This window comes from Mastigoproctus giganteus, chromosome 3 (assembly GCF_048544385.1).
Source record: "Mastigoproctus giganteus isolate SK-2022 chromosome 3, ASM4854438v1, whole genome shotgun sequence".
Lineage (NCBI taxonomy): Eukaryota > Metazoa > Arthropoda > Arachnida > Uropygi > Thelyphonidae > Mastigoproctus > Mastigoproctus giganteus.
The window spans coordinates 170,889,099-170,913,379 of NC_143577.1; the positions used below are offsets into that span (position 1 = coordinate 170,889,099).

At 38.6% G+C, this 24,281-nt stretch overlaps 1 protein-coding gene across 1 annotated transcript in view; it reads right to left on the bottom strand.

Moving 5' to 3' along the window:
- The window catches only part of LOC150088409 (1-phosphatidylinositol 4,5-bisphosphate phosphodiesterase-like), a 754,578-nt gene that overhangs the window by 62,629 nt on the left and 667,668 nt on the right, over positions 1-24,281 (bottom strand). Inside the window, exons 28-29 of the mRNA XM_090370149.1 lie at positions 5,653-5,853; positions 1,567-1,668 (exon numbers count right to left, since the gene is read on the bottom strand). Coding sequence (XP_090226275.1) covers positions 1,567-1,668; positions 5,653-5,853 — 303 coding nt within the window. The remainder of the gene's footprint in view (positions 1-1,566; positions 1,669-5,652; positions 5,854-24,281) is intronic.

Consider the following 24,281-nt stretch of genomic DNA (forward strand, 5'->3'; position numbering starts at 1 on the left):
GGGAATGGTGTGATTTTTTTTTTTTTTGGCTGATGTTGCATAAGCTCATACACTTGCTTTCTTGCATCAAATATGCAAGAAATTTGCATATTTGTTGTGTTCCACTGTTACTACTACTACTATTACCAGAGCAATGGCAATGGCATTTCGTGAAATTGCATCGGCAATGGTGAGTTTGAGAAGATGGATCCTGTCGGCAAACGATTCTTAAAAGTTAACAGAGGGGTGAATGATATGCTTGCTTGCTACAAAGAAATCTATGATGAAAAGAAAAAAGCCACCATCCAGTCATTAATTAATATGTTCTTTCATAAGGTTGAGCGGCTGACCCCTTGTAAATCTCCTTAGCCATCAACCTCCATAGCGGCGTACTTATCAGCTGAAGACGTTGATTCTGGTAGCAATGCTCAAGAGGTAAAACTTAATGACGTTAAGCCTGTCTCCTCTCTTTTTTTGTAATTTTATTATTTTGAATTTGTTTTAAATTGTACGCTTTTGTAATTTTTCCTTCGCATGAGATAAAAAATTGAATAAATACAATAAATAATTCTATTTACATGTTTGTTGAACATTTCTTTTTTGATTCAATCAATTCAGCAAGCATGGGGGAAATTATGACTTATGTAGCGCTCTGTGGAACGCAACCCATATGTAAGTCGGGTAGTTCCTGTACAGGGATTTCTCAATATTTTTTTTTTTTTTTTGACTAGCGAGTCAACAGCGGGAATTCAAAAAGAGTGCAAATGTTGAAAAATTACATCCAACATAATAGCAGGGTTTCCCCCGCTCAAAAGCTCAAAAATACCATGTTATGCAAAAGCGAAATTCTCTAACCATGTTATATAAGTACTGTGTTGTGTAAGAATTGCTGCAATTTATCATTCGTGTTAGAGCGAAACCGTGTTATATGGGGGTTCCCTGTATATGTAACTTTATTCCTGTATACAAGGTACCACCTTGGGCAAATGGTCAAAATTTAAAACACTGTGTATGAATTTCTTGAACAAATGAAGTGTAAAATTTTTACTGGAATATTCCCTAGTACATTTTGGATTCCAGACATATATAGCACGGGGAAGAAACAGAAGTAACCCTATGTAACTAGTACACTCATTTTATTCCCTTCTGGCATTAACTTAAAATAATTTATATTACAAACTCTAAAATCATATAACCTCTTCATTTTTACTTGGTGCATCACTGGCAGAACCAATGACCAGTCAATGTGTATAAAATATAAAAAATAACTTTATTACAGAGAGTAATATAAATTGTGCAACATACCTATCATAACCTGATTGACCAAGAGCTTCATAAAAATAAAAAAAAGGAAAAAAGAAATATATAATTTTGAAATTAAGAAAATTAGAAACAATAAAATTGATTTCAGTACTAAAATATATTTTATACAAAACCATCTTGCAAGTTAAGAACCTATCTCCCATTTTCCCATATAACTTTAATATTGCAGTAAGCAGATTTTCCTTTCAGAGTCAACTTTGGAATATAATTCCCATGAATGTCAAAATACTACTGCATATATAAACTTAAAAATTCTATACTTGCCTTTCTCGTTCTGCTTTATTTCGCAAAGTTTTATCATTTGCTACTTCTCGAGCTGTTTCCACAGAAACCCTTGCTTGCCGTGCCTTCATTTCCTTGTTTTCCCTAGGAAAATAGAACTGAATTTACAAAACTCACTTGAATATTCAACATTATTATTATTAGCCATATGGTTCAAGGAAGCTTGAGGCTTTTGCTGCATCAGCCAAAAAAAAATTTCTGTGTTACCCTGAGAGAGAAAGGGAGAGAACGAGATACTCACCAGATATGAGTACCTGAGGTTAATTATGAGCTAAAGAGGCACTAATGTCAATAAAGGAGTAACCAAAATTATTAAATATGGAGAAATGTTGTATACATGTGAAGGATAATAGGGCCGTGTAGTGAAGTCATTTATGATACTTCCTAATGGTACTCATAAGAGGGGGCAGGCAGAAAGGAAAAAAAGGAATTAGCAGTAATTCTGATAACTCCTTGTGATCAAATTCTGTGCAGTGGGACTAACTGATAATGCTACCAACAGCAAATTCTAAAAGGAAGCAATCACAGATATTATACAGACAGCTATAATGCTTTTTATACCAACTTCGAGATATTTTTTTTTTTTTTTTTATGTAAACCCCAAACACGAGAGGTATTAGAACCCATAGTACTTAGTACTGTGCTTGGGTTCGAGATTGAGAAGACGAAAGAAGATATTTGTTGACAATGGACTTGAACTTCTGTAGACTGTAATTTTCAGGAAATAAGTATGAAGGAAGGTTGTTTCAGAAAACGGCAGTTGAATGAATAAACGAAGAAGATGAAAAGTTGGTTCAGCAGAAACAGTACGTCTATGAGACAGCGAGTGCAGAGACTCTGTTAGAGATGAATCATTAATTAACCTAACTGCCCTCTTCTGAATGGAATCAAGAAGCCTGAGAGAGGTTTTGGGGACACCACCCCAGATGTGGGAACAATATTCCATGGCTGGGCGGATTTGCGATTTATACAGATTGAGCAGCTGTTTTAAAGAAAAGTAATGCTGAGAGCGAAAGAAAAAAATCAAGTTTTTTAGATGCAGAGGAAGCAATATTTATAATGTGCTTGTGCCAAGAGAGATTAGAAGTCAGGGTAATCCCCAAAAGAGATATATCATTTTGCCTAGAAATCGGAGTGTCACTTGAGAAAAGCATAGGAGCAGAAGAATCCTTTTTTGCGAGATATAAGACAAGACTGAGTTTTAGAAGGGTTGAAATCAACTAAGTTGTCTTTGCCCCACTGGAGAATTACCTGAAGATCAGCATTTAAGGAACTGGTAGCAGATTTTCAAGAAGTTGAAGCTGATTGAGCAGGACAAGTTTTCTCAAAATGGAAAGTGGAATGCAATGTGCTATCATCGGCAAAACTATGGATAGGATTTCCAGTCAATGGAAGAAGGTCATTAATATATAAGAGGAAAAAAGTGGGAGAAAGAACTGAACCTTGGGGGACACCGGCATTAGTGGAGAAGTTAGAAGACAGGGAGCCATCTACCATCACCCTCAGTGAGCGATCAGAGAGAAACCAATTACTAAAAACAATTGGCAAACCATAAGATGGAAGCTTGTTTACAAGACCTTTATGCCAAACACATCTGGTATCTCCAGGAGCTCACATCTGGTGAGTATGGGCTTGGCACACCCAGGGTCCTGAGCTGGATATCATCATTCTTCTCTTTATTGGTGATTCCCTTCTACTTCTGACTCTTGTTCTCTCTCTCACACACAGGGTAATTCAGAAATTTTTTTTTTGGCTGGTGCAGCATAAGCCTCTGGCTTCCTTGCACCATATAGCTAATAATAATAATAATAATAATAATATGCCAAACATGATCGAAATCATCAGTATCATTTATCAATGATATTGATGAAAGTATATCAGACTTAATTTCCAAGTTTGCAGATGATACAAAGGTTGGCAGGGTTGTTAACGACAGTAAAGATAGTATGCTACTCCAACTGGATCTAGATAAGTTGGGCAAATGGGCTGAGAAATGGCAACTGAAGTTTAACATTGACAAATGCAGATACTGCATATGGTAGCAATAACCCAAGAGAAACATACCAACTGTGTGATACTACACTCAGGAAAGTGGAAAGTGAAAAAGACCTTGGGGTAATTGTGCTGTCCAAATATGAAGTTTGCTGAGCAGTGCAGATGGGGTGCCAAGGCAGGTCATGGAGTCTTGTCAATGATATATAGAAATTTTGCTAGCAGGACAGGTAGTTGATTGGTGGAACAGACTTCTATCTTTTGTTGTAAAAGTTGGTAGCCTAAATAAATTTAAGGCTAAGCTGGACAGGCATTTGGAATGAATGGAGGGATGAAATGGGAGGGTTATTTTTTTTGGCTGATGCAGCATAAGCTTGCTTTCTTGCATCATATACCTCTACTAATGCTAATCTGTAGCAAATGTGAAACTTGTAATCAGAGGATAAAAGAATACCTTGACACCCTCAAGCAGAAACTCCTGGCATTCAGCAAGAGATTTTGGGAGAAAATCTTATGCTGAGTGGAATTTGGGAAAGTGTCCAGAGGAGAACAGACAACAGGATATTTGATGAAAATCTATTTATCTGTTTACAGGAAAATTGGACAATAGCAGAAGGAAGGCAACAGAACACCCAACCAGAAGGCACCTGATGAGTTCTGTGGCAACCTGTAGAGCAGCAAAGTTAGCCATAATAGCCCCTGGATAGATCTAACAGGAAGACCATCAGGAATATAAGAGATGACAGAATGGGAGATTCAGGAGGAAGAAGTAGAGCAGTTGATCAACAAGTCCCACAAGTGGTGAACCCCAGAAATAGATAGCATCCATAACTACTGGTACAAGAAGTTCAGCTGCACACACAAACACAGGCACATAGTGGAGCAGTTCACCCAGAAAATAAGGCACCCAGGCACAATCCCAGAGTCTCTGACTCAAGGAATCACCTGCCTAAGTTGACTACTGCAAGGCCTTTGGCTCTGTGCCCCCACAGCTGGCTGATACTGAAGATCTACAAAGTCAACCCGACACTGACACCCTAGAAGCAACCATGGCAAAATGGTGGACCACCATCAAGGGCAAGAATGTCACTACCAGATAAAGAGGAATCTTCCAGGGAGATGCCCTGAACCCACTATGGTTCTATCTAGCACTCAACCCACTGTTCACCATTCTCAATGGTGAACAGTGGGTTGAGTGCTAGATGCAACCCTTTCTCACCTGACGTACGTGGATGACATCAAACTATATGCCATAAATGAGAATCAATTCCAACAGCTACTCCAGATCACCAAAGAATTCAGCACTGATATCAGGATGCAGTTTTGCTTAGGCAAATGCAAAACCCATGAATTGCATTAAAGACATCCAACTGGACAAAATTACCAGATGAAGTCTAGTGAATAGATTGAAGCCATGACAGAGGAAGAAATCTACAAATATCTTTTAAAAAATTTCACACAAGTGTGAAATTTAAAAAAAAAAGAATACTGTTCTTTTATCTTAATTTTATTAACTACTAAAAGTATTTTCTGGTGTTTTTTATTTCTTAATCCACTGGAGAATGCCCATAAAGAGGGATCAGAACATATGGTATATCTCTAAATTTAAATGTTAATTATCTATTTTTCTGTCTACTTCTGGCAAATTTTAGCCAATAGTTATTCCTTTATTTCTTTTTCAATTAAAAATTTTATTGGTAAACAGTACAAGTTACTGAAAAATAATTTTCAGGAATGCAAGACAAGTTAATTAAAAACCATGACTAAAAACCATTGTGGTTTAGGCTGAAATTTCACCAGAAAAAAAAATTATACACTTTTAACAAAGTAAATGAATTCCTTTTTCTGTATTTCTCTTGCTTCCCCACCTGTGGATGTTACTGAAAAAAAGTTTTTTTAAATTTATTTCAGAATGTCACATACTAGATAGATGCATTCAATTAAATATATAATCAGGTGCATGCATGCATGCTTGCAAATGTTTGAAAATTGGTAATTGTTAAATTGACAATTTTAGCCAATCTCATTCAGATAATTAAAATTAAAATAAAAATCCAACATGAAAATTTACGATACCTATCAAATTTTGTATCAAGTTGTTTCATTTGTGTGCTCTGAGCTATTTCCATAAGTTTCTGCAAAACTTCCCTCTGCTGTAGTAAATGACTCTTTAGTAGCTCCCATTCTTCCTTTTGATGGCGTTCAAGCATGTTAGACCACTGTCTTATTTGTTCAACAACTAAATCTCTAATTTGAGGATCATTTGCTAAATCGTCACTATTAGAGGAAGAAAAACAATGAGATTAATATGTGCACTGCCTGTGTGTGTGCAGAGCAGTTTTAATTTATATCTGCTTGGACTAGTCTATGGCATACAACCTCTGCTGTCAAAATATCAATGAGACTGATTTTATAAAAAATTTTGTTGTAAAATTTTCTACATGTGAATGTTATCTCTTTGAATGCAGTTTCCTCGGCAAGCTACATGTTGCCTCCAGCACTCTTATCCCTGGAAGCAGTGCGGGAATTTTTCTTCCATGAGGTCCTTCAGTGCACTCTGGATGTTGTTGATCATCATAAAATGATGTATTTTTGGAAAAAGAAAAAAGTTGCATAGCAACAGATTCAGGGCATATGGCAGCTACAGGACCACTCAAATGTTTTTGGAGGTCAAAATACCTGCAACAGACATCATGCAGTGGAAGGGTACATTGTCATGATGCAAAATCCTGTATTTGGTCTTTTCAGGTCGAATGCACAGAATGCTTTTCCATAGCTGTTCAAGGAATTCTAGGTAGAAAGTTTGGCTGACAGTTTACCTTGAGGCGCGAACTCTTTCTGCACCACTCCACACACACACATCAAAAATACAGATGCACATCTGTTTTCTTGATCAGTGTGGTGATCTGAGCAAATCCAGAATCATATTGATTTTTGATTTGCCCATTCATGCTTTCTTCAGGCATGCCGAATTTGCAGTGTCCCATTCTTTACTCTGTCTTTTTGTTTCTGGATCATAGTCAAAATTCCATGTTTTGTTATCTGTTATCACTTGCTGAAAGAACTCTGACACAGTTTCAACATGGTTGAGAGAGATGTTTTACCAATTTTGCTTCTGTTCTTTGGGTGAGATTTTTTTGGCGCCATTTTTGTACAAATTTTGCACATGCCCAAATACTCTCATCATCTGTTGGTCATTTCTAATCTTAGGCTTGGGATAAAACCTGATCTCCATAAGCTTTTTAACTTTTTTTACATTTCCATCATGCTTTCATTGAGTTTTATGCAAAATTTGATGGTGTAACATTGAAATTTTTCCACAATGTAGTTGACAAATGTGGTTGCTCACATCATGATGACTTGACACACACACACACACACACACACACACACACACACACACACACACACACACACACACACACACACACACACACACACACTCTCTCTCTCTCTCTGAATGCAATGAGGTGAAACTACTCTCATTGTGTAGAGGGGGAAGGGTTCAACCTACATGCTGATGTGCAGTATGTGTGTATACAGTGCTACCATGTTGCATTTTATAAACTTAGTCTCATTAATTTTGTGCCATACTTCATATAAGGTATCCTGGCTGTTTTCAAAATGTCAACCTCAAGAAGGTTGTTTAATTTTGGAAAATAAGTTGGAGTTGTAAGGACTTGTGTCATGATGAAAATTCAAAATTTCCCAGTTCCATAAATTAGCATTAGCAAGGGCACATGATGCAAGAAAGCAAGCTTATATAGCATCAGCCAAAAAAAAAAAAGACACACACACACACACACCCTTCTCATTTCACCCATCCACTTGTTCCAAATGTTTGTCTGGTTCTGCCTTGAATCTGTTTAAGCTATCAACTTCTACAATGACAGATGGAAGTTTGTTCCAGCAATCAACCACCCATTGGTTAAAGGCAACTTCTGCACAACCATCCTACAACTGTCTTTCTTCAATTTGAATTTATGCCCTGCCAAGAGGAAGAATCCCATCAGCATTGAGCATGCTCAAACTGGAACTTCAGAAACCAAATTCAGAAGTTACTTAATGGGTGTCATTCGTGGCTTACTGTCTTGCATAGCTTTACATAATGTCGTACAAGACATAAGCAAAGTGTCTCTTCAATGCACTTTAAGTCACAAATAGTGCTGAAGGAATGAGTGTCGTGCTGTGCCAAGCAGTACTATGATACTGCTTGGCACAACATGAAAAGGAAGTATTCTCACAGTCTTAAGCACAAATATCAACATCATTATGCTGCTTGGTTCTTGCCAATTTTTGGTTGAGAAGCCTTGGAACTTTGATCTGCTCTCTGAAATGCTTCAGCACCAGTGTTTTGTACTTTGAAAACAGACAGGAAACTTTACATGCTACAGGCCAGTGGCATGCAGATATTGATAAAAAATTATATGATATCAATAACTATTACAGTAATAAATTATACTACTCTGTTAAAAAATGGTTGCCACTACTTTTTCCTCAACCCTCATATATCACAAAGTGGGCTGAAATTCAAAATAAAAGTAAACTTTTCATAAAGCCATGATATATGGATATCTTTTGGGAAAACAGGAAAAGTTGGCAGGTATGCTAATGGAACCAATGTGGAAGCTCACAATCATTATTGCAGGGTAGTATACAAAAGGATAAGATGATTTTGGAGATAACCCCCATCTTTCTGTGTTGGTTGTTTATGCTTGACGTGGAAGGACACAAGACAGCAATGCCATTTGCATCAATTTCTTCCATAGCATGGTTAGATGATCCCTGAAAACTGCTGTGTAATGCAAAAATACAGTCAGTTCTGATTTTCATTTTGGCTCATGTGCAATTTTGTTTGCGAGTAAACACCAGGTAAACATAAAACCGAGCACCAAGTTGAATGTATTGATCTGTGCAGCAATACATACAAGTTTACGAAGCTTAAAAAATTTCAAACGTCAAATGTGTGAGAGCTATATTTCCCATTTACTGTAGTTGTATTGTTAGGAGACTCTGTTGCCATTTGCTGTATTTTATATTAAAATTTAAATGTATTTTATATTAAATTTTAAATTATATTTTATATTTATTTATCACAAGATTTTCAGTTCAAACAGAAATATTGTGAGGCGGGATAGCATGAGAGGAGGAGCACATTTCGGGAGGTCGCTGCCAAAACACAATAAAACAATTTACAGTTCCCAGTTTAGTGGGCTTTTCTGCAGTGCCATCTAATTATAAACGGGTAGTAAACTTGATCTTATTGCATTTGCGATAATAGCTATAGCTGGAATTCTGTGGTTTTTTTACGTTATTATGATGAACAGAGATGTAGCTAGGTTTTTGGCACCCTTGGCAAATTCGTGGCTATGTGCCCTTTTTTGATAATTGGTAAAATCATAATAAATAATAATAAGTACAGTCGGGCCTCTGTTTAACGAACGTCGATGGAAATTTAGATTTTGGGTACCACTCCATACTTCGATTAAAAGTCAGGAAGAAGGTGATTGGCAGGTGCTACTCACTCTTTTCTCCCGCCCTCCTAGGTTTACATACCTAGAGTGTTTATCCTCCCCCACTTGCCGCTGTTTTAAAATCGGCAACTAGTTTTCCAATTTTAAAACAGAGGAATAGCAGGGATAAACACCCTACTTAAGCAAAGCACCCATCTCTGCTTGAAGACACAAAACACTCAGAAACAAATCACATTCACAATAATCACCAATCACAGAACTTGACCATATAATCACTCCGTTCTATGACCACGCCCATTGCGCGGAGACAAGTGGTACCCAAATAATAGATTTTAGCCCAAACTTCTTTATACAGAATTTTTCTATTTAGCAAATTTTTTGGATTCCCCTATTTAAAATAGTTTCCATAGATCGCAGAAAATTTTCCATATAACGAATGAATTACGATGGTGGCATGTCTAAATTTAACTGGGCTTTTGTTTTATTTAAATTATAAATCACTATATTCACGATTACCTGTTTATATTTAACCCCAGTGGCTCACATCTGGTGATTATGGGCTTGGCACACACACACACACACACACACACACACACACACACACACACACAGGGTCCTGAGCTGGATATCATCATTCTTTTCTTTCTTGGTGATTCCCTTCTACTTGCAAGAATATTTTCTGATGCTATCAAGGCAGTGTTAGGTGGGTCAAAAAACTGCTATCTTGGGGGATACATGGACTAATAGATTAACAGTAGCTGCTGGCAGAGGTGAAAGTGATTCTTGCATTGCTTCTATTGGAATGAGCAGCAGCCTGGAAAACAAGATGCAGGGGATTTTAGAAACTGCTGGGAGTCATTGCGGTACAAGAAAACATACGGACTGTGTTAGGGTGCATATACTTGCTTGTACACCAATGCTAGGAGTTTAGTAAATAAAATTGATGAATTTGAAGTGTTGGTCAAAACATCAAAGGCAGATATTATTGGGATATCAGAGACATGCTGTCACACAGATATGTAGAATGCAGAAATGGAATTTGGGGAGTACAATGTGTACAGGTAGGATAGACAGGATAGGAAGGGTTATGCTATTAGTTAAGAAACACATAAAATCCAAGAAAGTATAGCCAGTCAACATGGCTGGATAGTGCAGTGTCGAGTCAGTTTGGTGTGACATAAGCACTGGGAATTCAAAATTGAGAATAGGAGTGTGTTATAGGCTTAACGACTCCGATGAGTATACTGGCTCATCGGAGTTGGTAAGACTCTCTGATTTACTGGCCTACTCTATTTTCCTGTACAATTGTACAGGAAAATAGAGTGGGCCAGTAAATCAGAGAGTCTTATAATGGGGATTTTAATTTCCCAGATATTGACTGGAATTTGTGGGTTGGTCACCCACACACTAGCAAGGCTTTTGTGGATTTATTGGATGATTGTTTTCTACAGCAACATGTTTGGGAGGCAACTAAAGGGAGTAATACTCTTGATTGATTATCAGTAGTGATTCTTCATGCATTAAAAATCTGCAGATAAAGGAACCACTGGGTGGCAGTGATCACAGTTTGCTGAATTCGGATTTACTCAAAGAGATAACTACCATAAGGGGTAAAGGGAAGGGTTTTTGCTTTCATAAAGGCAACTAAGGAGGTCTGAGACAGTATTTAAATTCTATACGGTGTGACCAAATGATGATGTTACCAACATCAAATTCAAAATGGGAAGCATTCAAAGATTTAATCTTGGAAGCTGCTAGGCATTTCATACCAACTAAGAAATATTGTTCAAGGTTTAGACCTAAATGGATGTCAGATGAACTAATGAGACCTGTGGCAGAGAAGAAAAATGCATGGGATACATAAAAATTAATGGGTGACACACACAGAAGCCTATGATAGATATAAGCTGGTCTGTAACCAAGTCACAAAGGAGGTTAGGGGCAAAGGCAGATTGTGAGAAATATTTGGCAAAGGATGCAAAGAAAAACAGCAAGGAGTTCTTTACTTAAGTAAACTCTAGAAGGAAGGGAGTGAATCAGATTGGTCCACTGGATATCGGTGGTTCAAGTGTTGATGATCCTGTTCACATAGCTAACAAACTAAATGAATACTTTGCCTCCACATTCACACATGAAGAGTTATTTGGGGGGGGTGAATTTCCAGAGGTGAATTAAACTCTGGCAGTGAGCTAAATGATTTTGGAATAACTGAGAGTAAAGTGGAGAAGAAATTGTTGAAGATAAACATAAGAAAGGCACCTGGGGTGGACGGGTTCTATCCAGCTATATTAAAGGAGGCAGCAAAGGAAGAAAGCAACCCCATAGCCATAATTATGAGAGCTTCCTTGGACTCAGGGGAGGAACCCATGGACTGGAGATGTGCAAATGTGACCCCAATTCATAAAGGAGGATCAAAGGGCAACACAAGTAATTATAGACCTGTTAGTTAAAGAAGCACTGCATTTTATCATGTAGACAAGACTTCAGTTATAGCTCAGACACAGCAAGGTTTTGTTAATGGTAGAGTCTTGTCAGACCAGTTTGATTGAATACTATGATGTGGTCACAAAAGAACTGGATGCAGGGAATAACTTTGATATCATATATTTGGATCTTAGAAAGGCTTTTGATACTGTTGCACAAATTCGAGCAGTATGGCATTGGAGGCAAATTGCTGCTATGGATAAAGGGTGGTTGAGTGGGAGAAGAGAGAGAGTGGTAATCAATTGACACTGCTCTTTGTAGTCTAATGTTATTAGTGGAGTCCCTCAGTGTTCAATGTTTGTCCACTGTTGTTTTCTGTATTTATTAATGATATTGATGATGGTATATCAGATTTAATGTCCAAGTGTGCAGATGATACAAAGGTTGGCAGGGTTGTTAATGACACTAATGACAGTGCACTGCTGCAACAGGATCTAGAAAAGTTGAGCAGATGGGCTGAGAGTTGGCAACTGAAGTTTAACATTGACAAATGTATAAAGTACTGCATATGGGAAGCAGTAACCCCAGAGTTTTGTTTTGTTTTTTGGTTTTTTTTTTTTTTTTTTTTTTTTTTTTTTAGGAGCATTAGCAACTAAGGCCATATTGCTCCGGGATATACGGTGGTCATTCCATGACCTTTCCGCATTCTCCATATTTGGTGGTGACGGGCTCGAACCCCGGTCTAATCAAGAAGCGTGTGCTACGCACTGCTGCTCCTTCCCACCTGGCTACGGAGGCGCCTAGTAACCCCAGAGTAACGTATCAACTGTGACAGTGTTAGAAAATGAAAAGGACCTGAGGGTAATTGTGCAGGCAGATATGAAGTTTTCTGAGCAGTGCAGACAATCTGCAAGAGTAGCTCATGGTGTCTTGTCAATAATATACAGGAATTTTTCTAGCAAGGATAAGGATGTGATTATCCGCTTGTATAAGGCAATGGTCAGGCCACACCTTGAGTACTGTATACAGGTGTGGAGGCCGTAATTTAGGAAAGATATAGAGCTGCTGGAGCGAGTGGAGAGAAGGGCAACAAGATTAGTGAATGGAACAAAGGGTTGCTCTTAAGAAGAAATTCTTAACGTTTTCAAATTACCATGTGTGGAGACTAAGCACCTGCGAGGTGATCTGATTGAGGTGTATAAAGCCTTGAATGTTTCAGCATGCTCCGTGCTATGGGATTCTTCCTCCTGTCCAGAATAATCGCCTGAGAGGGCATAAATTCAAATTGAGGAATGACGGTTGTAGGATAGATGTGCGGAAGTTTGCCTTTAGCCAGCGTGTGGTTGATTGCTGGGAGAATGTTCCATCTGTCTTGGAAGTTGATAGCTTAAATAGATTCAAGGCAGAACTAGAAAAACATTTGGAGCAAGTGGATGGGTGAAATTAGAAGTTGTTTTTCTTTTTTTTTTTTGACTGATGCTATATAAGCTTGCTTTCTTTCATCATGTGCCTTTTCTAATGCTAATGCTTTTCTTTTATTCTCTCTCTCTCTTAGGGTAACTCAGGAATTTTTTTTGGCTGTTCCAGTATAAGCCTCAGGCTTCCTTGTGCTATATAACTAATAATAATAATATAGCAAGCACAAAAACACTATGCACACATTATTTATAACTTCTCTCACTTATTCCGTATCATGAACTGCATTCGAGCATCCGCCGATGAAGCAGTCACCTGATTGGTCCTTTCAAAGGACTAATGGATTATTTTGGATTGCAAATCCAAAATAATCTATTATTAATCTATTATTAATCTATTATTAAAATTAATCTATTATTATTAATCTATTATTAAATCTATTATTAATCTATTATTAAAATAATCTAAAATTTGGATTGCCAATCACATTTTGGATTGCAAATAGATCTATGCTGCTATGCACTCAGATTTAAGGATACATGTAGGCTTGACTCACCCTCTGAAAACATGCCATTTGAAGAAAATTAATTTTCACCCTCCCCCTGCTCTCATCCTAATGGGGCAACATCTAGATACGCCATTTCAGCAGCTAGCCTCGGGTGTCGAAATGGCTTCATCACAGAACTGATGTGGCCTGTCAGTGGTGCCCTTCTGATACTTGCACCCTCGGCATCTGCCCCAATGCCAAGGCGTTGCTACGCTACTGGTGGTGAAATACACTGAGTGATCAATGAATTATGACCACCTACCTAATACTCCGTAGGTCCTCCTTTTGCCAGTACAGCAGCTATCCGACGTGGCATTGATTCAACAAGATGTGGGAAGCATTCAGGAGGTATGGCCAACCAAGCTGTGTGTAATGCAGCTAGCAATGCAGGTATGGAGGTGATCAGTGTATTCAGATGCCTTTAGAGCACTTGTAGGATACTATGCCTTTCCATAGTATCCTACAAGTGCTCTATGGGATTGATATCAGTTTGGAAGTTTGGAGGCCAATCGATATGCTGGAAGTGATATGCCAATTGATATGCTGGTGGGAGTTCGGAGGCCATTCGATATGCTGAAAGTCAGAACTGTGTTCCTCAAACCATTCCTGCACAAGTGCCCGATGGCTTGGTGCACATTGTCATCTTGGAAGACATAATCGCCATTTGGGAAAAAGTGTAACATAGCAAGGTGTACACAGTCAGCAAGCAGTTGATGATAGCAGAGACCACTGATATGTTGTTCCATGTGCACCAGGGGTCCAAGTTCCTTCTAGTGAAACATGCCCCACACCATACAGCTGCCTCCACTGGCATGCACTTTTGAAACCATGCATGATGGATCAAGAACATCATGTTGTTGACACCAAATCCGTACATGACCATCTACGGTGTGGAGTTAATAATGTGACTCATCCGACCAGCACACCCTCTTCCAGTCTTCTAACATCCAACTTGCATGCTCTTTGCACCAGGCAAGTCTTTTACGCCAATGAACCTTGGTTAGGTGAGGATGCCTACGGCTATACCAGCAGACAAAGCCCATACCTGCGAGCGTGCGAAGCATGGTCATGCCAGATATTGTTCCGGGTTGGCTCATGGTGTACTGGATAGTCAACTCTTCAACAGTGCTCCGCCTGTACGAGTTGTCAGACCTGGCGCTCACCCTCTAACAACAACCTTTCGCTGATCTTTGCAGTTTTGCAGTCGGGTTGTTTGACCATTTTGACGCCAGTCCTGGTACACTTGAACTACAGTGGCTCTCAAACACCCAACCATTTCAGCCATTTGGGAAATCGAGGCACCAGCTCGTCGAGCTTCCACAATCTGTCCTTTATCATAGTCCAATTAATCCTTCCTTTTACTCATCGTGCTCGGAATTTTACAATCTACTGAACCAATGACATCTTATCTTCACTACGAGATCGACTAACTGCACACTCTTGTACCTCACATGGTCAATGGGTCACATTCGGTTTTCAAAGTGGTAGTCATAATTCAGTGATCACTCACTTCAATCATATAAAAAAAAGTTTTCCAAATCTTCTCTTCATTTATATTTTTTAAGCTTCGCACACTTGTTATTACTCTGTATCTCACTTGTGCAGTTTGTGTGTGCCGTGTTCTTGTTATTGAGTGCATATATTTTTTACTGTTTTAAATTAAAAAAAAAAAAAAAAAAAAGTCAGCGAACAGAAATATCAATTAGTATGTATATATCACAGTGCTATATTTACTATAATATTTATTTTTTTATTAGTAATTTAAGATGTTTAAACCTGTGTTAGCAATTTTATTGGGTTTCGAACTTTTTTTGGTGTTTTACTTTCCGAATGAACTTTTTTTTTTTAATGCTCTGCCCCTTCCCCATTTTTCCCATAAGCCCTGTTGTTTTTATTGTGCAAAATACCATAACCTGGAGATTTTTAGGAACACATGTACTGCATTATAGCAGAATTGATTGTATATTCAGCGAAAAATGCATTTTGGCATTGCAGCCTTCTCCAACCATGATATCAAGAACACTTCACTGCAAGTAGGGTTACACAACTGTTACAATCAGTCCATTGTAGGAACCACAGCAAGAACTGTTCACAAAACATTACACGATTGAAGATAAGCAATCCATAGAGCAGGGGCTCACATCTGGTGAGTATGGGCTTGGGCTTGGCACACACAGGGTCCTGAGTTGGATATCATCATTCTTCTCTTTCTTGGTCATTCCTTTCTCTCTCTCTCTCTCTCTCTCTCTCAGAGTAATTCAGAATTTTTTTTTTTTTTTTTTTTTTTTTTGCTGCCACACGATATATGGCTAATAATAATAATTTTGACTATTTACAGTCACTGAAATTAAATGAAGTTTTGCTGTGAATGATTCATCTTTCAGAATATCCTAAAAGGTACGGAAGAGCACATTAGAATTGAAAAATTTTTTCCCTTGGGGATGCATTTCATCCCCACATCCTTAATACAGAGAACAGAATTTATAATGGCATATTTTTAAATATGCTGTGTATGTATTTTATATTACACTATACTACACTGCATTGATTTTGGAAAAATATTTGGAAAGAAGGTCAACAGGCACATATCCTTGTTGAGAATTTTCTTGTTTGTATCTCTGAATGTGCTAACTGCAGATAGCACATTCAGAGAGTATGAAAATTTGTAAAATAAAAATAATGAAATGAAAAGATACTAGTAGAAGACTCTGTCTACTCATGAAGATATTTTACTGTTTCTCTTGCCAGTCACTTAGGAAACCCTAATTGAAGATAAACCTAAACTTAAATGAAATCTAATAAAATTAAATGCCAGCCAAACTAAAACATCTGTCAAGTTTCACATAATAAAAGACTTATTACAAGATTCTATTTTTATTTTATTTGAATCTAATTAATTGGTTAAAGGAAATATGTTCATAGATTGAAGTACTCAATGGGGTTTACAAGGATAAACCAACTACGTATGCCAAACAGAAATCTAACCAGAAATTTTCACTGATACACAAGACAATATCAAATAGATACTACTAGCCAAAAGTAACAAACTGAAATAAGAAATAAACCAATAATTTAAATACAGTCGATTCCGGTTATTTGGGACACATCGGGACTAGTGCATTTTGGCCCGATTAAGCGGCTGCCCCAATTATCCGAAGTTTCACGTAAATAGTTAAAAATACAATTTACCCCCCCCCCCCATTTACAATTAGTTCACTGTACAATCAAATCACGTTACGACGAACTCAAAATAGTAAAGTACCGTTCACTATACGATGTGCACTAAGCGGCGGTCATTCTGATCTCCAGATGTTGCAATCTGCAGAACTGGTGGGGAGATCCCACATTTAGAAATCAATGCTAAATTATGTTACTAGCTCTAACTGCAACTACAAGTCATAGCTGGTGGGCAGAAATATATCTGAAATTGATATAGTGTCAGAATTTTGACAGTAGGTCAGGAAAATATATTGTGCATAGTAGTAGTATATGTGAAATAATTTGTTAGCCATTTATAAATGTGTGCTGCTCTGGGGTACTGTCAAAAAAGCTGAAATCATGTAAATCTGCAAGGGGCATTTGAAAAGTTCATGGCCTATGTATGAAAGTTTTTAATACTGTAAGTGGTACAGTGTTAAAAATTTCTGTAATCTGAGTTTCATGCAGTTTCAATAACCTTTTTTTTTTATTAATTACAAGTCCTGAAGTCAAAATTGAGTGAATGAGAGAAAATGGACAATATCAGCCACTGTATAGTCATCCAATATTTGAAAAAAAAAAAAAAAAAAACCAAAGGCAATTCATGAGGATATGGTTACAAGATTGGGGGAAGATGCTCCTTCCTATTCCATGGTTAAAAAGTGGGCAGCTGAATTTAAAGAAGGGCAGGATAGTCTGGAAGATGACCCAAGCTATGGAAGACCTACAACATCCATCACTCCAGAAGTTGTTGACATTGTGCATGATCTGGTGATAAGCGATTGATGAGAGACATTTCAGTACATTTCCAATGGCTTGGTCATCTCGTCTGAACATATGTACCACATGATAGCATAGCCCCTCATTATGTAAAAGAAATAAACTTAATGATTACACATCAAAAACTCATTTTATGTCATAGACACAAGTGAATTCAAGTGAACATTTGCATCATTTTCAGACAGATCCAGCAAATTTCTTTGCAAGGTTTGTTAACTGTGGATGAGATAGATCCATCACTTTCAGCCAGAGACAAAGGAGCAGACAAATATTGGAAACATAGCTCATCTCCCCTCCAAAGAAAGCCACTGTTCACAAGTCTGTCACTGACATGGTTGCACTGCATGCATGCAGTTGTGAAATTTCGGACCATCCCCATATTCATCAGCTCTAGCACCATCAAACTTTTGGCAATTTCCTAATTTGAAAAATACCTGCCAGTCATCCATTTTCCCACCAACAGTGAAGTCATTGCTGCAGTGAATGCACTCCTGGAGGTTCAAGAGAAAACTTGCTTCACAGCTGGAATCAATGCAGTGTAGCATTGGTAGAAAAAGTATATTGACTCCAAAGGAGACTATGTTGTAAAGCAACATATTATGAGACTTCTTAAATGAACCTTTCATACTCAGGCCATGAATTTTTCAAATGCCTCTTTGCTTTGCCATGCTTTTTCTTGTGAATTAAAAAAAAAAAAAAAAAAAAAGCAACGGTTCATTTCATGTAGCATTAGCAGAGGCATATGATGTAAGAAGGCAAGCTTATACAGGGTGTTTCAAAAATGATGGTTGATAATTTAAAGGTGAAAAGTACAAACTAAAATAAGCAAATAAGTCCCAGTGAACATCGGGCTGCGAATGAACTGTTTGAGATAATGCACATTTTCTGTTAAGATCCATCACTGACTATGAGAGCACTAGTTTAGCAAAAAGCTGTGAATCCTTTAGCATTAGTAGAGGCATTTGATGCAAGAAAGCAAGCTTATGCAGCATCAACCAAAAAAAAAAAAAACCACTTTCACTTCAGACTAGAGCAGCAAAGTAATGTGCACAAAACGGGAGTGCTGTGGATTGGGGACAACAGAAGGGCACAATTCTACAACACATCACAGCCTAAAAAAATGTACAACTTGTGAAATGTTTGCGAATCTTTCTGGAACAGGACCTGATCAGCCAAGGAGGATGCCTGTGTGTGTGCGTGCTAGGTGCAGAGCATGACAAGGAATTAGGCACCAATTCAGCATTCTGATGGGCATCTATGATAGTTTGAAGAGTAGAACAGATTAAAATGGGGAAGGAATTAAAATGGAGAGTCTGTCAAGCTCTCAGCTGCCCAAATCAACAGTAGAGCTCACTCTTGTGCATCAGGCAAAAAGCAGCAATCTTCAGGGCAGAATACACTGTCCCACAGGAGTAAGTTATTGTCAGTGATACCATTGTCAGGGAGATGGGAAATATACTGCAAAAAGGATAGGTGGAATAGGGCCAGGGTATGTCTGCCAGAGGCAAAAGTTCATGACATTGTAGAGCAGATATCTTTTAAGGGCAGAAAGGGTGATATTGTTGTACACGTTGGCACTAATGGCTTTAAGAGTAGGAGATCTGCAGATTTACTTAGCAAGTACAAGTCAATGTTGAAAAAAAAAGCATGAGTTAGGGTTAAATTTGAAAGTGTCTGCAATTCTGCCTCGACATGATAGGGGAGAGTATACGATGAGAGCCTTGTCAAACAATTTGGTCCTGGAGAGATTGTGCAAGGCTCACAGGGTAGAAATTTTCTCTATGTGGTCTGTGCTTGTTAACAGGAGAGTGTTTCTACAGGGATGGAATACACTTAAATAGAAAGGGTGCAAGAATATTTGCTGATGCTATCAAGGCAGTCTTAGGTGTGTCGGAAAACTGCTAGCTTGGGGGGAATACAAGGACTAATAGTTTAACAGTAGCCACTCGCAGAGGTGAAAGTGATTCTTGCAATGCTTCTTTTGGAATGAGCAGCAGCCTGGAAAGCAGGGTGCTGGGAGTCATCATGGAACAAGTAAGTACACAGGCTAAATTAGGGTAACTAAGAGTAAGAATAGGTGCATTTACACCAATGCTAGGAGTATAGTAAATAAATTTGATGAATTTGAGCTGTTGGTTAAGACATCAAAGGCAGATACTTTTGGGATATTACAGAAGTGGCGTCACCCAGATATATGAAATGCAGAATTGGAATTTAGAGAGTATAATGTGTATAGACAAGATAGAAAGAGTCATGCTGTTAATAAAGAAACAAAAGCTAAGGAAGTGCATCCAGTTGACATGGATGGAAAGTGCAGTGATGAGTCAGTGTTGTGACATAAGCACTGGGAAAGCAAAATTGAGAGTAGGAGCATGTTATAGGCCTAATGACTTTGATGAGTACAACAAACAACTTTACAGAAAAACAGAGTGGGCCAGTAAATCAGATTGTCTTATAATGAGAGATTTTAACTTCCCAGATATAGACTGGAACTCTTGGATTGGTTACTCACACACTATCAAGACTTTTGTGGATTTATTGAATGATTGTTTTCTATAGCAGCATGTTTGAGAGGCAACTAGAGTTGAGTAATACTCTTGATCTGATTATCATCAGTGACTATTCATGCATTAAGAATCTGCAGATAAAGGAACCACTAGTTGGCAGTGATCACAGTGAACTGATGCGGTATTTACTCAAAGATGCAACTACCATCAGGGGTAAAGAGAAGGGTTTCTGCTTTTGTAAAGGTGACTGCAGCAGTCTCAGACAGTTTTTAAATTCTATTCATTGGGAGCAACTAATGATGTTGCCAACAGCAAATACCAAATGGGATGCATTCAAGGAATCAATCTTGGAAGCTACTAGGCTTTTCATACGAACTAAGAAATACTGCTCAAGGTCCATGACCAAATGGATGTCAGACGAACCGATGAGACTCGTGGCAGAGAGCATGGGATGCATATAAATTATCAGAAGCCACAGCTGCCCATAGCAGACACAAGACAGTCCGTAATCAAGTCACAAAGGAGGCCGGGCAAGCAAAGGCAGAACACGAAAAATCCCTGGCAAAGGATACAAAGAAAAAAGTGAACATTTTGTTACTTATGCGAACTCCAGAAGGAAAGGGATGAATCAGATTGGTCCAATTGATAATGTTGGTTTAATTTTTGATGATCCTGCCGAGGCAGCTGACAAACTGAATGAGTACCCTGCATCATCTACATTCACACACACACATGAGGAGTTATTAAGGAAGGAGAATGCCAGAAGTTTATCAAACTGTAACAGGGAGCTAAAGGAATTTGTAATAACTGAGAGCAAAGTGGAGGAGAAATTACTGAAGGTAAACATAAGGAAGGCACATGGGGGTGGGTGGAATCTATCCAATTATATTAAAAGAGGCAGCAAAGGAAGTAAGCAGGCCCTAGATTATGAGGGCGTTCTTGGACTCGGGGGAGGTCCCCACAGACTGAAGATGTGCAAATGTATTCCCAATTCACAAAGGGGGATCAAAGGGTGACACAAATAATTATGGACCTGTTAGTTTAACTTTTGTTCTGGGGAAATTAATGGAGTCTCTGGTTAAAGAAATAATGCAGGACCATCTAGGCAAGACTGCAGTTATAGTTCAGACACAGCATGGGTTTGTTAAGGGAAAGTCTTTACTGACCAATTTGATTGAATAGTATGATTCAGTTACAAAGGAACTGGATGCAAAAAAATAATTTTGATACCATATACAGTATTTCGATTTTAGGAGAGCTTTTGATACTGTTGCACATGTAAGAATACTGTACAAATTGGAGCAGAATGGCATTAAGGGCAAATTGCTGTTGTGGATAAAGGGATGGTTGAGTGGGAGAAAAAGGAGAGTGGTAATTAATGGACACTGCTCTTCGTAGATTAATGTTATTAGTGGAGTCCCTCAAGGTTCAGTGTTGGGCCCATTGTTGTTTTATATATATTTATTAATGATATTGATGAACGTGTATCAGGTTTAATGTCCAGATTAGCAGATGATACGAAGGTTGGCAGGGTTAGTAATGACAGTATGCTACTGCAACAGGATCTAGAAAAGTTGAGCAGATGGGCTGAGAGGAGGTGACAACTGAATTTTAACATTGACAAAAGCAAAGTACTGCATATGGATAGCAGTAATTCCAGAGTAACATGCCAACTGTGCGGTATTACACTCAAGGTAGTGTAATACCACAGATCTTTGTAAATTTCATGGTATGGAGCTAAACATTTTTGAAGCTCCCTTGAATTACTCCTCATGTGTGAATGTAGATGCAAAACACTCACTCAGTCTATCACCCACTTGAGCAGGATCAACAATAGTCGAATCATTTATGTTAAGTGGGCCAATCTGATTCATCCCCTTCCCTCCAGAGTCTATACAAGTAAAGAACCCTGCTGTTTTTCCCTGCATTCCCCGCCAAAGACCTCCCGCAATCCGCCATTACCTGCCCAGCCCCCTTTGTGACCCGACCACAGACTAGCTCACATCCGCTATAGGCCTCTGTCACCCGACAACCTATATGCATCCCATGCATTTTTCTCCTCTGCTACAAGCATCATCAATTCATCTGACATTCACCCAGGCCCAAACCCTGAACAGTATTTTTCAGTTGGTATGAAAAGCCTAGCAGCCGACAAGGTTAAGTCCCTGAAGGCCTCCCATCCAGAATTCACCATTGGCAACATCATCAGCCGATCCCACCACACAGAATCCAAAAACTGTCCCAGACCAAAGCAGTCACCTTCACGAAAACAAAAACCCCTCTCCCCACCCTTGATGGCAGCCACATCCCTAAGTAAATCCCACATCAGTACACTGCGATCACCGTCACCCAGTGATCCCCCCATCTGCAAACTCCCTATGCATGAACAATCACTGCTGATAATCAGATCAAGATTATTAACCTATGGTTGCCGTAGAAACCTTTCCTCCAATAAATCCACAAAAGTGTCGCTAGCATGTGAGTGACCAAAACACAAATTCCAGTTAATATCTCTAAAGTTAAAATCCCCCATTTTTCTTTCTTTTTTTTTTAATAAAAACCCCAAACACGAGAGGTATTAGAACCTATAGTACTTAGTACCGTGCTTGGATTGGAGGTTGAGAAGACGAAAGTTGTTTGTTTGTTTGTTATTTGGTTTTTAGGAGCATTAGCAACTAAGGCCATATTGTCCCGGGGATATGCGGTGGTCATTCCCTGACCTTTCCGCATCCTCAGTATTTGGTGGTCATGGGTTCGAACCCCGGTCTAATCAAGAAGCATGTGCTATGCACTGCTGTTCCTGCCCACTTGGCTACTGGAGCGCAGAAGACGAAAGAAGATATTTGTTGATATTAGACTTGAACTTCTGTAGACTAATTTTTAGGAAATATGTATGAAGGAAGGTTGATCCAGAAAACGGCAGTTGAATGAATAAATGAGGAAGATGAAAAGTCGGTTCTGTGAGTTTGAAGTTGGACAGTAAATGGATGTTGGCGGCACATGTTCAGACTGTGAGATAGCAGGAATTATAGAAGCCAATTCAGAAGAACAGTGCCCATGGAAGTATCTGTAGAAAAGGCTTGCAGCAGAAACAGTACGTCTACGAGACAGTGAGTGGAGAGACTCTGTTAGAGAGGAGTCATTAATTAACCTAACTGTCCTTTTCTGAATGGAATCTAGAAGCCTGAGAGAGGTTTTGGGGCACAGCCCCAGATGTGGGAACAATATTCCATGGTAGGGCGGATTTGTGATTTGTACAGAGTGAACAGCTGTTTGGAAGAAAAGAACCCTGAGAGCGAAAGAGAAAACCAAGTTTTTTAGATGCAGAGGAAGCAATATTTGTAATGTGCTTGTGCCAAGAGAGATTAGAAGTCAGGATAATCCCCAAAAGAGATATATCATTTTGCCTAGAAATCGGAGTGTCACTAAAGATAAGCATAGGAGCAGAAGAATCCTTTTGTGAGATATAAGACAAGACTGAGTTTTAGACGAATTGAAATCAACTAAGTTGTCTTTGTCCCACTGGAGAATTACCTGGAGATCGGCGTTTAAGGAATTGGTAGCAGATATTCGAGAAGTTGAAGCTGATTGAGCAGGGCAAGGTTTCTCAAAATGGAAAGTGGAATGCAATGTGCTATTATTGGCAAAACTATGGATAGGATTTCCAGTCAATGGAAGGTTATTAATATACAAGAGGAAAAAAGTGGGGGAAAGAACTGAACCTTGGGGGACACCAGCATTAGTGGAGAAGTTAAAAGACAGAGAGCCATCTACCATCACCCTCAGTGAGCGATCAGAGAGAAAACTGGATAACCAATTATAAAAAACAGTTGGAAAACCATAAGATGGAAGCTTGTTTAGAAGCCCAACACGATCAAAATCCTTTGAGATATCAAGAGCAACTGCATGTGTTTCACCAAACTTTTCCATTGAATTTGTCCATAAATGGGTAACATAAGCCAGAATATGACCAGTGGATCAACACTGACGGAATCCATACTGGCAATCGTTGATCAGATGGAAGGTTTCTATCTAGTTTAAGAGTTAGCAATTAATTGATTTCTCCATTACATTAGAAAGAGTAGAAGTAATTGCAATGGGATGATAATTGGATGGGAGGGATTTGTCATCCTTTTATAGGAGCTGGCTGGATATGAGAAAATTTACAAGATGAAGGAAAAACACCTTTAAAATAAGAAAGTGAAAAAAGACGGCAAATAACAGGAGTAAGTTCAGGAGCACAAGTTTTGAGAACAAATGGAGATATACCATCAGGACCTGGAGCTTTCTTACCATCAAGATTTGTCAAAATCCTTCCGACATCCTTTTGACTGAAGACCACAGGAGGCACTGAATGGA